This window comes from Coloeus monedula (assembly GCF_965178545.1).
Source record: "Coloeus monedula genome assembly, chromosome: 6".
In the NCBI taxonomy this organism is placed as follows: domain Eukaryota; kingdom Metazoa; phylum Chordata; class Aves; order Passeriformes; family Corvidae; genus Coloeus; species Coloeus monedula.
The window spans coordinates 8,172,712-8,185,374 of record NC_138786.1 but is presented as its reverse complement, the minus strand read 5'-3'; the positions used below and the strand labels follow the sequence as shown (position 1 = coordinate 8,185,374).

Genomic DNA, 12,663 nt, shown 5'->3' with positions numbered 1-12,663 from the left:
TCGCCGTTGCCAAATGAGGAGCTCCTGCTCCTGACTTGCTTTTGCATGCCTGTTCTGGTCCTCACTGGAGGGATCTTGCTTACTTCACTAACCCTAGGAAAGTGGGATTTTTTAGCCATACTATTGTGTTAAACCTTCTCACCAAAGGCCTCACAAAAGTCAAGGAAGATGGAAGGGTTAACACCTGGTTAACTTGGCTTTTGTCTTGAGAGTTCATTTTAAGTGACTGCAGTTCATGGTTCAGAACCTCAGATGCTCAGGTAAACTGGAGCAGTGGAGCAGGAAGATTTTGTCCAGAGCAGAAATTGCCAATGTTAAAGAAAACAAACCATGGCCCTTTTTCTCTACCAGTAAGTGCTATGTGGCTTGAAGAATCTTAGAATAGTAGAATGGCTTGGGTTGGAAGGGAACTTCAAAGGTCATCTAATTCAAACCCCCTGCCATGGGCAGGAGCACCTTCATGGATGGAGCCCCATCCAACCTGGCCTTGAATGTTTCCAGGGATGGATCCTAAATTTCCCTGGGCAACCTGTGCCAGTGTTTCACCACCCTCATGGTAAAAAAAATATCATCCTTATATCTAGTCTAAATCTACCCTCTTTTAGTTGAAAACCATTACCACTTGTCCTGTCACAACAGGCCCTGCTAATAAGTTTGTCCCCATCTTTCTCATAAGCCCCCTTTAAGTGCTTTCAGAAGAGGGCATGTTGTTACCAACTCCATTTAAAAGAAATCAAAAGGGTTGTCAGAGGTTTGTTTTCATTTTTTAATCATAGGCTAAATTAGCATTTTCTCTTTCACTGTGATTAATTTATATAAATGTTTATTTGGAAATTGTTTTACAAAATAATATAGAGACTAGCAGAGCTTAAAATATTGCTACCCATCACCCAAAAAATGACAACGCTTAACATCAAAGTTAGAATTAAACATAGCCAGTGAGAAATGCATTCAAAATGTTCTGACAGATGAGTAGAAGGAAATATCTTCATAAGATTAAGTTAACTGTTTATACAGTTCAGAAATTACTGGAAATAGACAGAAATAGCTAAATAAAGAACAGGTTATTTGAGAAGATCTGCTTAAGATTTTTGAGAGGAATATACATGCAAGTTCTTGATTCTGGAAATGATAGAGATAAATTTGTAGTGACAGGAATTAATTGAAAGATGTTTACAGTACAGAAAGACCATGCTTGAAGTGTTTGAAAATGGCTTTTAAACCTGGAATTTCCTTCCTGTTCTCTATACCACACGGAACAAGCGAGGATAGCAGCAGTAAAACTTTTGTTGGCAGGAGAGATTGGATAGAAAAGTTTGGTTTGTTGCTGGCTTTTGTGGTGTTTTATTACTTTGATGGTTTATTTAAAGCTATATACAGTGCTGCTAATAAGCTGCAGGTTATTAATTCATTTTATTCACAGCTGGTAATCTCAGAAATGATAAGGAATTTTGCTATGCTTTTCAAATTTCAAATATAACTTTTAAGGGCAGATCAGACTCAAATATTCTAGTTAATATGGACATCTTTATAACAATAGAGCACTCTAAACTGGGTTTGGCAACAGCATTGTGGTAAATAATTTGGCAAAGCATTGTACTTTTTATTACCTGAAGTGATCAGTTATCTCATTTTTTCCAATCCCAGTTCAGCTGAAGCCAATAAAAACCTTGCCATAGACTTTGACAGGATCAGAATCAAATGCTTCACAACTCACATTTTCATGAGCTGTGGTGAGGAAGTGCACTTCCATATGGTACTTTGGTTTTGCTGTTCTAATGAATTCACAAAAACCCCAACAACCCCCCCAGCCTATAAATGCATAATTGATAGATCACATAGCAGGCTTTCTTATTGCAGCAGGAAGCAGGTCCAGTGATTTATTTTTCAGCTGACAGAGCCAGAGATCACTTTTCTGACCCTTATTATTTGCCCTAATTAATAAACTGTCGTGTTTTATAAAAAGTTGCACGCTGTAATCTTCTATGATGCTAAAAAGGCTGTTCTAGAAAACTGTTCAAGGCAATGGCTAACAGCATTTAGTGTGACATGTTTAAAACAGAATATGTGTGTTTGCCAGTGTTTTGACATTTCTGTTTTCAACTGTCGTAGTAGATCTCTGTTAAATCACTTAAAATCCACTGTCTTTCCTAACGGTCCTTGAAAGAAACGCCAAAATCAAAACACTGATAATTTACATCTTTATGCAAGTTAACTTGCTGCTGCTTTGCTCCTCAAAATCTTCCTCCTCCTCTTCCCACCTAACCACAGAATGCTTTGGGTTGGAAGGGACCTTAAAGATCATCCAGTTCCAGACCCCTGCCATGGGCAGGGATGCCTTTCACACAACCAGGCTGCTCAGAGCCCCATCCTCCCTGCCCCTGAACATTTCCAGGGATGGGGCAGTCACAGCTTCTCTGGACAACCTGTGCCAGGGCATCACCACCCTCACAGTGAGAATTTCTTCCTAATACCTGATCTAACCCTGGCCTGTGTCAATTTAAAGCCATTCCCCCTGGTCCTACTACGTGGCCTTGTAAAGGCCTCTGAAGTACAGGTGGTTGCTGCTTTATATATTCTAATAGCAACTCCATTTTCAAAAGAAGCTGCATGTAAAATTTGAAAGTGTAGCAACACTTCTAAATTCGTAAGTCCTCATAGTCTATCTCTTGTTGTTTTTCTCTCTGTTAACCCTGCTGAATCATGAGTTCTCAAAAGAGACATGATATAAGGTAAGAGTGTCTCAGGCCAGGAGTCAGTGTTTGAAAGAAGGAAAACAACCTCAACCCAAACAACTAGCATTAAAAGGAATTTTTTTCCCTCTACAAGGAGAGGTAAGTTTATACTGTATCCAACTAAACTTTAAACTTTGCTCCTTCTTTGTAACAAGCAGGATGTGTCTTGCAAATTGTCATGTTGTTACGTGCAACCAGTGTTTGAATGTCAGCCCCTGCATATTTTCAGGATCTAAGGTGCAGACTCCTTGAGTAAATTTGAGTGTTTTACTCTACTGAAAGGGCCCTTTACTGCCCAAAGCACTACACCATTGATATTTAACAGTTACACCCTCTTAATGTTTTTGATTAATTATGAAGGACAAGATTTTTGCATGTATTGCATGGAATCAGTTGCAAATGATTTGTAGGAATAGTAGAAAAATCAAATTCCAATGCTTGAATGGGATGCTGTACAATTTCTGTATTGTATTTAAAATGTGACTTTGCCAGATGTCTGTAGTAACATTAAAGAATCTTTGTATGCTCACAAGCCCTGTGAAATCCCTTTCCTTGGAAGTGTTCCTATCAGTTCCATTAGTTAACAGTTTTTGTGTCACAGGAAAAATCTAGGTTAAAGTGTGCTCTAGAGCTCAAAATGCACATTAAAAAAATTAAAATTGTTAGCTAAATGAAAGGGAAATATGGGAGAATGTTTTTGCAAGCTTATAATTGCACAGCTTCTCATAAGCTTGTATTTTGATTGTCAACAGTGACTTCCCACAATTCACTTACTTCAGTCTTACAGAACTTTGAGAACTTCAAGATGCTTTCACAAGTAGGGCAAAAGTGAATTGAAATATCCCAATGTGGGGATTCCCCCATCTCTCAACAAGAAAGAAGCTGTAGAGAGATTTGTGACTCTCCAAAAGCCAAATTCCGTGGTGAAGTTTTATGAACAGGAACACCAATGGCACTGCTATCAACAACATTGCATGTATTTTTCAAAGGGCAAGACTCCATTGTGTAGCACTGTCAGTGTACCCTCTTTATATTCCAAGATTTGGAGTATTCTCATTATTACAAATGCATTTACAGATTGAAAATCTCAGACCAATTTTCTGCATCTCACTCAACAGCACTGTAGCTTCTAGTATGTTAAAAACAATAAGATTGAGTGAAATGTTACATATTCATTTCAACCTTTAATCCTTTAACTTATATTAGGCACCAAATTGAAATATAATTTGCTGTTGTCAGCATTGACTCAATGAGGGGAAAAAAGAGGAGGTTGTTTCTTCTTAAAAAGCTTAATTGTGTGTGTCTTAACTGTACAGCCACTGTCAAACAAGAAAACACCAGGCTGACATGTTTCCTGTGAGACCCTCTGCTGTGGCTCCCTGTGGTGAGGAGGTGAAGGGACACAAGTGCTGGGCAGCAATTTGCTCAGCAAGATCTGTAAGCTACATTAATGCTGGGGAGTGATCTTTTAATAAGATGTAAAATTAATGGTGGCTACAACTGTAGATACAGAAACTGTCTTGATACAGTGCCAATAACTCCCTGAAGTTCTTGACTCTTGGTTATTGATCTAATATGATATTTCATTCTACTTAAAGGTGTCGTTTTGTCATCCCTGTAGTGCAAGACACATATCAAAGTGCTTCTGTGGGGTAGTTTGGCCTTTGATTTGCAAGTTAAATGTCTCTCTCAACATTTCAGTTTTTAAACTATGAAAGAAACGTTAGCTGTGAAACCTGGGTAATTTTTTAACAAGGGACAAATCTCTAAATCTTTGCTTACTGTCCCCTGGCCCACAGTACTCTACTTACTCTCTTTGACCTGGTATTTACTGTTGAACATCAAAACAATTTGATTCAAGTACACTTTGTCTGAACTGTGTGCCATGTAATTAATGTTTTTTGATGCAAAATTATAATCATAAAAATATAACAAATTAAGTCGTCTGACCAGCAATGTCTAAAACAAACTAATGTAATCCAGTAGCAGTACTGTGTATATATATATTTGAAAGATCAAGTCATGAAATAATTTTCACACTTGAATCTATTACAAGATGAATAGAAAATTCACACAGCAAAGAAGTGAATATATCAAATAACAAAGTAGATTTCTTATGGTGGTTTGAAGTACTAAGTCACAAAAAACGGTTAGTTGTCAATATGAGCATTTAAAATATTGTTCCTCCTGAAGAAAAAGAAGATGAAACTATTAATTAAACATCAGTAGTTTGATGGGATGGCTCAAAGTGCATTATGGAAGAGGGCAGCAGTACAACACTTGCTCTTTATGCATTCCCTCCTCTTAGCACAGTGAGTTTGTGCAAAGAATGGTCCTGCAGCCTTTGCAACAGGTGACCTCTTTTCCCAAATGGGAACGTCACTTGTTCCTAGTTGTCCAAAAGATCTTTCACATTTTTGTAAATCATCTTGCAATATGCAAGGTAGCACACACTTTTTCAAAAGTATCTTATCACAGAATCACCCGGTTGGAAGAGACCTCTAAGATCATCGAGTCCAACCCATGCCCTAACACCTTAACTAAACCATGGCACTGAGTGCCACAATGTTCCAGTAGGTCCCCCCTCACCCCAGGAGGAGGTTTGTGACTAGGGGCCAGGAAGAGACATGGACTTTTGAAACACCCGTGCATGTCTCGGGGGCCCTGGATAAGGGGGTGGGGGCACGTTGTGCTGTCCATCTGAGGTGACTGCTTGCTCGTAAGTGGGTAGTCCTGAATCGTCAGTTCTGACAGGAAGGGGGTTTAAAGAAAACTCTTCATGCCTTCTGAAGATGTTGGCTGAATTACGTCTTCTGCTTCTTACATAACCCAAGTACCTAAAGAAAGGTAACAGTAAGTAAGTGGAAACTTCTGCTTTATAGGGAAGCAAGAATGTAAAGTCTTAATTACAAAATAAACAAAACCCAAAACAACCCAAAAAACCCCACAAGAGAAAAAAACATGCCTTCAGCGATCACAAAGACCAGAAGCCAAATACTCTCCAAACCACAGGGAAAGAATAGCTCAGTGATGTGAAATTTATAGGGAAGAGGAAGCACAGAAACTTCTTATATTCTTCTCAAGTTTAGAACAAAGGAACAAGCAGGAGTAGAGAACTGGTAAAAAAGCATTTCCTCCAAACTACTTCATCATCTACTACTACAACTACTTCACGTCTGAGGTAGAGCATGTGCCATGAAGAGCATACAGCCTACTTGAAAGCACCAGCAGAACACATTAGATTTCCCACTGCAGGCCCCGTCCTACTAAAATTATTCCATCATCTTAGTTAGAATATTTTGGAACCAAAACCACACAAACACACACACTAAAAAAAAGCCAAACTCAAAGGATTAGGTGTGCAGTACTGTTTTATATTTTTGTGTTATTAACTGCAGCATAACTACTGCTAGTGCTTGCTCACTTAACTTTGCTTCTAGGCAAGTAAGAACTAGAACTTCCACTGTATTCTCCGAGAATACAGTTAGAGCAATCCACAGTGACTTTTAAATGCCACTCTTAAGCAAGAGTTTGTTTTGGTGTGTGTTTGGGTTTCTTTAAGCAGTGAAATTCCTTACCCTGGTGGTTGCCTTGATTTGCATCTGCTCTTGCAGCAGTAGAAGATAATCAGTGCAATTATAACCAACAGTACTCCAGCAGCAACCAGGCCAATGAGCAGTCCTGTGACGTTAATCTTTTGTAGTGCCTCATCACCTGAAAACATTGGTGATTTTCATTATGTGTTCTTTCCATCTACCCAGTCTGCAGTTTACACTGTAAAAGACTACTTTTGCTGTGCTGTAAGGCTGGTCCTTCCCCAGATGTCTAACTTGCTGTGAGAGGCTGTAAGTCTATGCAACACAACCCAAGAGTATCATTCACAGTCAGCTTAAAGCAAAAGGGAGTAGATATCCCCTTTTCTCTACATAAAACTGTTGAGATGCCTGTCTTCTAATGCCTTCCAAATATTCCTTCATGTACTTGTGACCTTGATCAGGCTGTAGATCTTTCCTCAAGTCCAACTGACCATTTTTTATTAAACATCTGGCATCAGACTACTCTGAGCCTAAATCAGGCTGTTATATTACTATTAAAGAAATGGGGAGACAAAACAAAACTACAGAGAGCAGCCACAGAAGTACTGCAAAGTTTACCAATTGTGTAGTAAAGAAATGGTCAAGGAAATTATAGTTTTTACTTACAGACCTATAATGGATCCAACTTTAAGACACTTCAGTTTTATAATATAATTAATGCCTTACATAATTAAATATACTTATACAGTTCACAGTGATCTTCAGTAAAAAGAATTTCTGATTTCCTTAACTGAATGCATGATCTATTAAGAATGTAGTATTACAACAACCAGAAAATATTGCAATATGAGAAAACAGCAAAAATATAACTTACCTATTTTTATTTTAGGGCCTTTAGTTGAATAGTCTTTCCAAAAATCCATCTACAAAAACCAAAAAGAATCAGATTTATGTGAGATACATAAGTGACAGGCCTACTGGCTTATTTTTAATATGGTACCTTGGGCAAAATTTGACAATGGCATAAACAGAAATAACTCCTGGTGAATGATTTGTATTTGCTCATCCCATGATATTTTTCTTATACAACTTTGCATTAAAATTTCTCAGATGCCAGTTGGTAAAAGAGAAAAGTGTATTTAACCATCCAGTGTTACCTCATATTTCTGCCTGATTACAGTAGAAGTTAGGGTATATTCTGACACCAAAAAAATGCTTACAATTATCTTTTGTAAATCCCTACAAAAGAGTATTTGAGGCAAAGTTAAGTTCTTAAGAATCTGACATCTGCATGAACATATGAATTCATACCAGCTAGGAAAAATAATGGGATTCATTTAAGAGAAAAACTTTTATGTTGTATGATCATCAGGCATTAAATGTGTTTAGCTATAATTTTCACTTTTGCTACCTAGCAAAAGACTCCAGCAAGATTTCAATTTAACAATTAACCTTTTTCTTAGGAAAGTGTTAGCAATGGCAAATTAACCTTTCCACCTTCAGAACAGGAGTGTATGCCTTGCTCTTTCTGCAGCTTAGTGCAGTGCACACCTAGAGTCACAAAGAGATTCTTGCTGCATGTGCAGCAACCAGTCTTCAGACCATCCTCACATTTCTTTATTGGGCTGAAAGGTTTCTTTTTGTTTCTTTTTAAAAATATATACCAGGTTTCTTCTCAGCTGAAAGGTTTCTTTTTGTTTCTTTTTAAAAATATATACCAGGTTTCTTCTCAGCTACATCTAGGTAGGGAGTTGGAATATGGTGTGATAGGAATACTCAGCAATAGCTGAACTGCAGACTTGCTCCATACTGGCCTCTTACAAAACACTTCTTTGGCATGACACAAGGATGCAATCAGCCAATTAATACAGATAGCATGTGCAACACATTTAATTGGATGCTGAGAAATTTCTAAAAAATCCAGAAGTCTGAAAAGGTAGGAATATCCACAGGTGGGACTTCTGAAGCTTCATTTCTATTTGTTTGCAAATCTAAAGTCTTTAGACAATAATACATATTCAAGTGCATTCACTGTGTATCTAAAGCAAGAACTCCATGTAATTGGGATATCTACTTTTGGAGTAAAATAAGTAGTCATCTTTAAGTGCTGTGTTAGAGGAGTTACAGTATTTGTGTACAATAATTTACGTTGCAATAATTTGTGTACAAAAATAAGGTTATTTAGCCAATAACCTCCCTCACTATATTAAATTCAGTTTGAACGTCTACCGTTTTATCAGGGTCTTCAAAAATTTCTCTTGCTTCTTCGTAATTGCACAGTTCTTCATAGCATTCCCTTTCTAGGTTATCAGCTGTGAATGCTTCAAAATCAAATCTATTGTTCAGAAGATGTCGTCCAATGAATAAATTGGCCTCCCTTGCAGATGTGAACACTAAAAAAAAAAAAAAAAATCGAGTTGATTTAAAAGAAGTTAGGAAGGCTACATTTGGTATTTTTAAAGAATGGTAAAGATCTGAAAGGAGTACTTGGGATAATTTCTTTCCCTAGCATCTCTCAGCTACATACAAGAAAAAGAAATATAAAGTCTCCTCCTAAAATGTCTTCTTCACTACTATCTTTTCTAACTATGTAACATAAAATAAATGTATTTTCCTTTCTCATAAGCCATCTCAGCTATTCCTTATCCTGGCCAAGAGAATTTGATTGTCATGAGAGCTGTTGGTCAAGTTTTGGTGTCACCCTTTCTGGGATGTGAGCAACAGTTTTTACTGGAGCTCTTCAGAACAAAGTAATAGTCACATAAAGCAGAATTCAGTCAGATCCAAAGTAAGCAACACCCTGCCCTAGTAGGGGAAGGAGGCAAGGGAAGAGGCCAGGGTGGGGGAAGGGAAAAACCAAATATATATTTATCAATATTCTGGTATCTGTGAGTACCAAATTTTATCTACACAATTTGGTTTTTAAATCACATCAGCAGACCCCTATTCATCCTACAATTGTTCTCTTTTCACAGTAGTGCCATCAAGCTTTATATAAAGGTGCCATATAAACAAGTTTGTTTTAAATTTGTCCATGATATGAATTTTACTGACAACAGGCATTTCTGAAGACATTTAATTATTCTCTTCTTTTGTGCTCCATGAGGCCTCATGGAGTAAGTTGTGAGGTGAGATTCCAGAACAGTGAGTGAAATTATAGAAGGTTTTGGAATACAGGAATGTATTTCCTCACTAGGCATTTTCCACAGTCAAGTTTTAGCCTGCTCTTGCTACAGTTTCTTATTAGAAAAAAAAAAAAATCGTTTTAGAACAAAACTAGGTTTCTGGCTTAATTTTCAGTGAAAGTCTAATCTGTGTCCAAGAAATGCAGGCTATTTGGTTGAGCAAAATGGCTAGAGGATTATTTTTGCCAAGTGTAATGCAGAAACAGCATTGTTACATACCAAGCCGGATGGCTGAAAAAGGACATGAGATTCAGGATAAAGTTATTCAGCTACAAATTAGCTTTGTGTTCTTGTTAGCCTGTTTGGCAAGATTATCACATTGCTCAGGAATTTTCACCCTAATAGTTACTGTTAGATCTTGCAGTAGTATCTTGTAACACTTTGCTCTCTGAAAACTGTAGCATAACTTACATATTGGTTGTTTATGTCTTTAATATTCTAGTATACTTAAAGAATATTACAGCACATATTTATATAATTTACATACTGTTACAGTGTATACTGAAGCAGCTACACATGTGCACATGCATTTGTCTTTGTCATTCTAAAGCAATTGCAAGAAAATCTAAACTTAAAATATTTATACTATATATACAAAGAACCAGAGAAAAGGACTTAACAAAAAAACCCCAAAAAACCAAACCCCCAAACAAAAATCAAAACTCCCTCAAACCCACAAGTGGAAAGGAAAAGAACTACATGGAAAAAAAAATATTATCAATATTCTTGGTTCAGTGCAAATTACAAAAGTAACTTTGTTCTTATGAAGCAGAGATCTTCAGTTTTGCTCAGCAGTGTTTCACTTTTGCTCAGCAGTGTTTCACTCTTTACCATGCAAGTAGTATTAGCTGTCCTTCTGAATTAACTTAGAGAACTGATGCATTTTATTTAAAATGGAATGTATAGGTAAGTCGCCTGGAACCTAGAACCCTCAATTCCCAGGGATACATGGACCCTTTTTTCTTTTCAAGATTTTTTTATCCATTTATCTGCACTTTTTTCACTTTGTCACGTATCTCCATATCTCCATCTCCAACTTGTTTGCAACCCAGTTATTAAGACAGTATTTGAAGAATGAAACAGATGGATTTGAATTGTCTTCTAAATGTGAGAGACACGGATGCAGTTCTTCAGTGCTTGGTTTCATAAAACGATCCATGCAGTTTTAGGATGCCCAGCATTTAATTAAAAATACAACCCCATAATATGCTCAGTAAAGTAGCTCTGCTGGTAAAAGATGTTCAGAAAATGCTGAAGGGGGACCTCTCAAGGCAGGTACCTCATACCTTTGGCAACTGTTTTACTTGCTAAATTATTGGATAAAGGGTTTGGCCCTTCTCTTTCCAACCCTGTCTTTAAAGGAGGAGTGATCTGGGCCTATTGTCAGGAGAGAGTTCTCACAGGAACGAAGCAGCCTGATGTTTTATGCCCAGGGCAATACAGATTTTAACAAATCATCTGTCTCAAGCATTTTTCTGCTAGCCATGGTTTCTGCTCCACATACTGCCCTTAAGGAGCCTCGTGCTCAATGTGATGACCTTTTAAAGTCTGTCTTAGATTTCAGCACTCTTTGTCCATCGAGAAGACTGGACAGCTAAGTTAGAAATTCCTTTTTGAAGCCTTGATGCTTAAAATGTTAAGCATCACATGGCTTTGCTTTGTAGTGCTTGAGTCCTGGGGAAGTTTTTTGTTTTCACATGAGTTCCTCTCCACTTCTCTCCCTCCAAAGTGAAGAACTGCAAAAGCAGCACTATGCTTATCTTTCCACGTGTTATAAGGGGGTCTGCTACTAAGAGAAAATAACAATTTCAAAAAACAACCAAATAAACCCTTTCAAATACAAAGCAATTTCAGATATACAAATACAACTGTGATGTGCTCAAGTAGTACCAAAACAATACTGTCTTAACACAGATTTCAAACTTTTTGAATTTTGATGGCACTTAAAGGATTCTGGTTGTATCAACCACAATAATCCCAGAGGCCTGGAAAAAGTTCAGCTGTCCCAATCTGCATTTATTACTAGATGTGATAAATGCTTGATATTACTTCCTAAGTCAATTATCAATCATTGCAGCAAAATATATTAAAATAGTCTGAAATTAAGCATAAAACAACTTAATTTTTTAATTAAGTTAAAAAAAAATACAACAAAACCACCAAAAAACCCACCCGCAAAACAACAACAACAGCAACAACTAAACAATTAAAGAAGCCAGCAAAGCGAAGTTAGAAACCATTCTGGAAAGCACAAAGTCATGTTAAAACTAACTTACCATCTTTCCATTCAGGTTGCTTCAAGGTATTTAATCTCCCAGGGCAGTGAGGAAACGCGAACATCATCACATGCAGTTGACACAGCACTACCAGAAACGCGAACATGACCGGGGTCTGTCAGACAGAAACTAACGTGAGTTAACAAAGAATGACAGCGCAATCTTCTGAAGTGTCAGCGATGAACCCTGAGTGAATCCTGTCAATGAAGTCATCCAGCGCAAGCACCTACACGCACTCGAGACTAATGGGTCCCTTGAAGAAAGACACCGATCCAAACTGGTCCTGCCTGTCTCTTGCGGAGTTCTCGTTGTGTAACATCCGCACATGTCACCGGGGCCGCTCTCGCCACCTCCTGCTCTCCTCTCCCGGCCAAACAGAGCGGCAGCCCCGTTCGCTGGCGAATTGACAAGGAAAGAGCCCCCGCAGGGTGCCTCAGGAACGCCCTGAAACTGCAGAGCCTTTGCTGCCGGAGCAGGTAATAAAAGCATCCCCACGGGAACAGGTACAAAGCCCGTTTTGTCAGGAGTGTGGAACAAATCCGTAACTCTGCACGGAGTCACCCGACGCAGGTGAAAACACGATCACCGCCCGAGGCAGGGACGTGCGACAGCCACTCGGGGGCACGGCCGGGCGCTCCCGCAGGGCGCTCCCCCAGGGCTGCCGCACCGCTCCCAGGGCTGGCCCGTGGTCAGGGCACAGCCTCTGCCACCCCCGCTGCCGCAGCCGCCCCGACCCGGGCAGCTCCGGGGAGCAGGAGGAGGTCCCGGGGAGCGCCCGCGGCCGGCGCGGCGGGGAGAAAGAGCACCTCGTCCCGCTTCCCAGCGCTGCCCTACCTGTCCCGGCGGGACCGGGCGGAACGGCTCACGGAGCAGCCTCTCCCGGGACTCTGCGGCCGGATCCGAGCGGAGCGAGTGCTGGGACAGCCTCTCC

General features: G+C 39.1%; 1 protein-coding gene across 1 annotated transcript; it reads right to left on the bottom strand.

Moving 5' to 3' along the window:
- Nucleotides 1-5,136: 5,136 nt before the first annotated feature.
- On the bottom strand, nt 5,137-11,848 carry PRRG4 (proline rich and Gla domain 4). Its single transcript, XM_082283098.1, has 5 exons — nt 11,733-11,848; nt 8,501-8,664; nt 7,146-7,194; nt 6,314-6,449; nt 5,137-5,572 (listed from the first exon to the last, which is right to left on the bottom strand). The coding sequence occupies exons 1-5, from the start codon at nt 11,836-11,838 to the stop codon at nt 5,344-5,346; spliced, it is 684 nt and encodes a 227-aa protein (XP_082139224.1). The 5' UTR covers nt 11,839-11,848; the 3' UTR covers nt 5,137-5,343.
- Nucleotides 11,849-12,663: the final 815 nt, after the last annotated feature.

Excerpts from the sequence above, each read along its gene's own strand:
- PRRG4 (XM_082283098.1), bottom strand. The coding sequence starts at position 11,838 with ATGTTCGCGTTTCTGGTAGTGCTGTGTCAACTGCATGTGATGATGTTC. Across the intron at positions 8,665-11,732 it reads GCAACCTGAATGGAAAGATG|TGTTCACATCTGCAAGGGAG; the intron begins GTAAGTTAGTTT and ends TTTTTTTTTTAG. Across the intron at positions 7,195-8,500 it reads TTGAAGACCCTGATAAAACG|ATGGATTTTTGGAAAGACTA; the intron begins GTAGACGTTCAA and ends TGGTTTTTGTAG.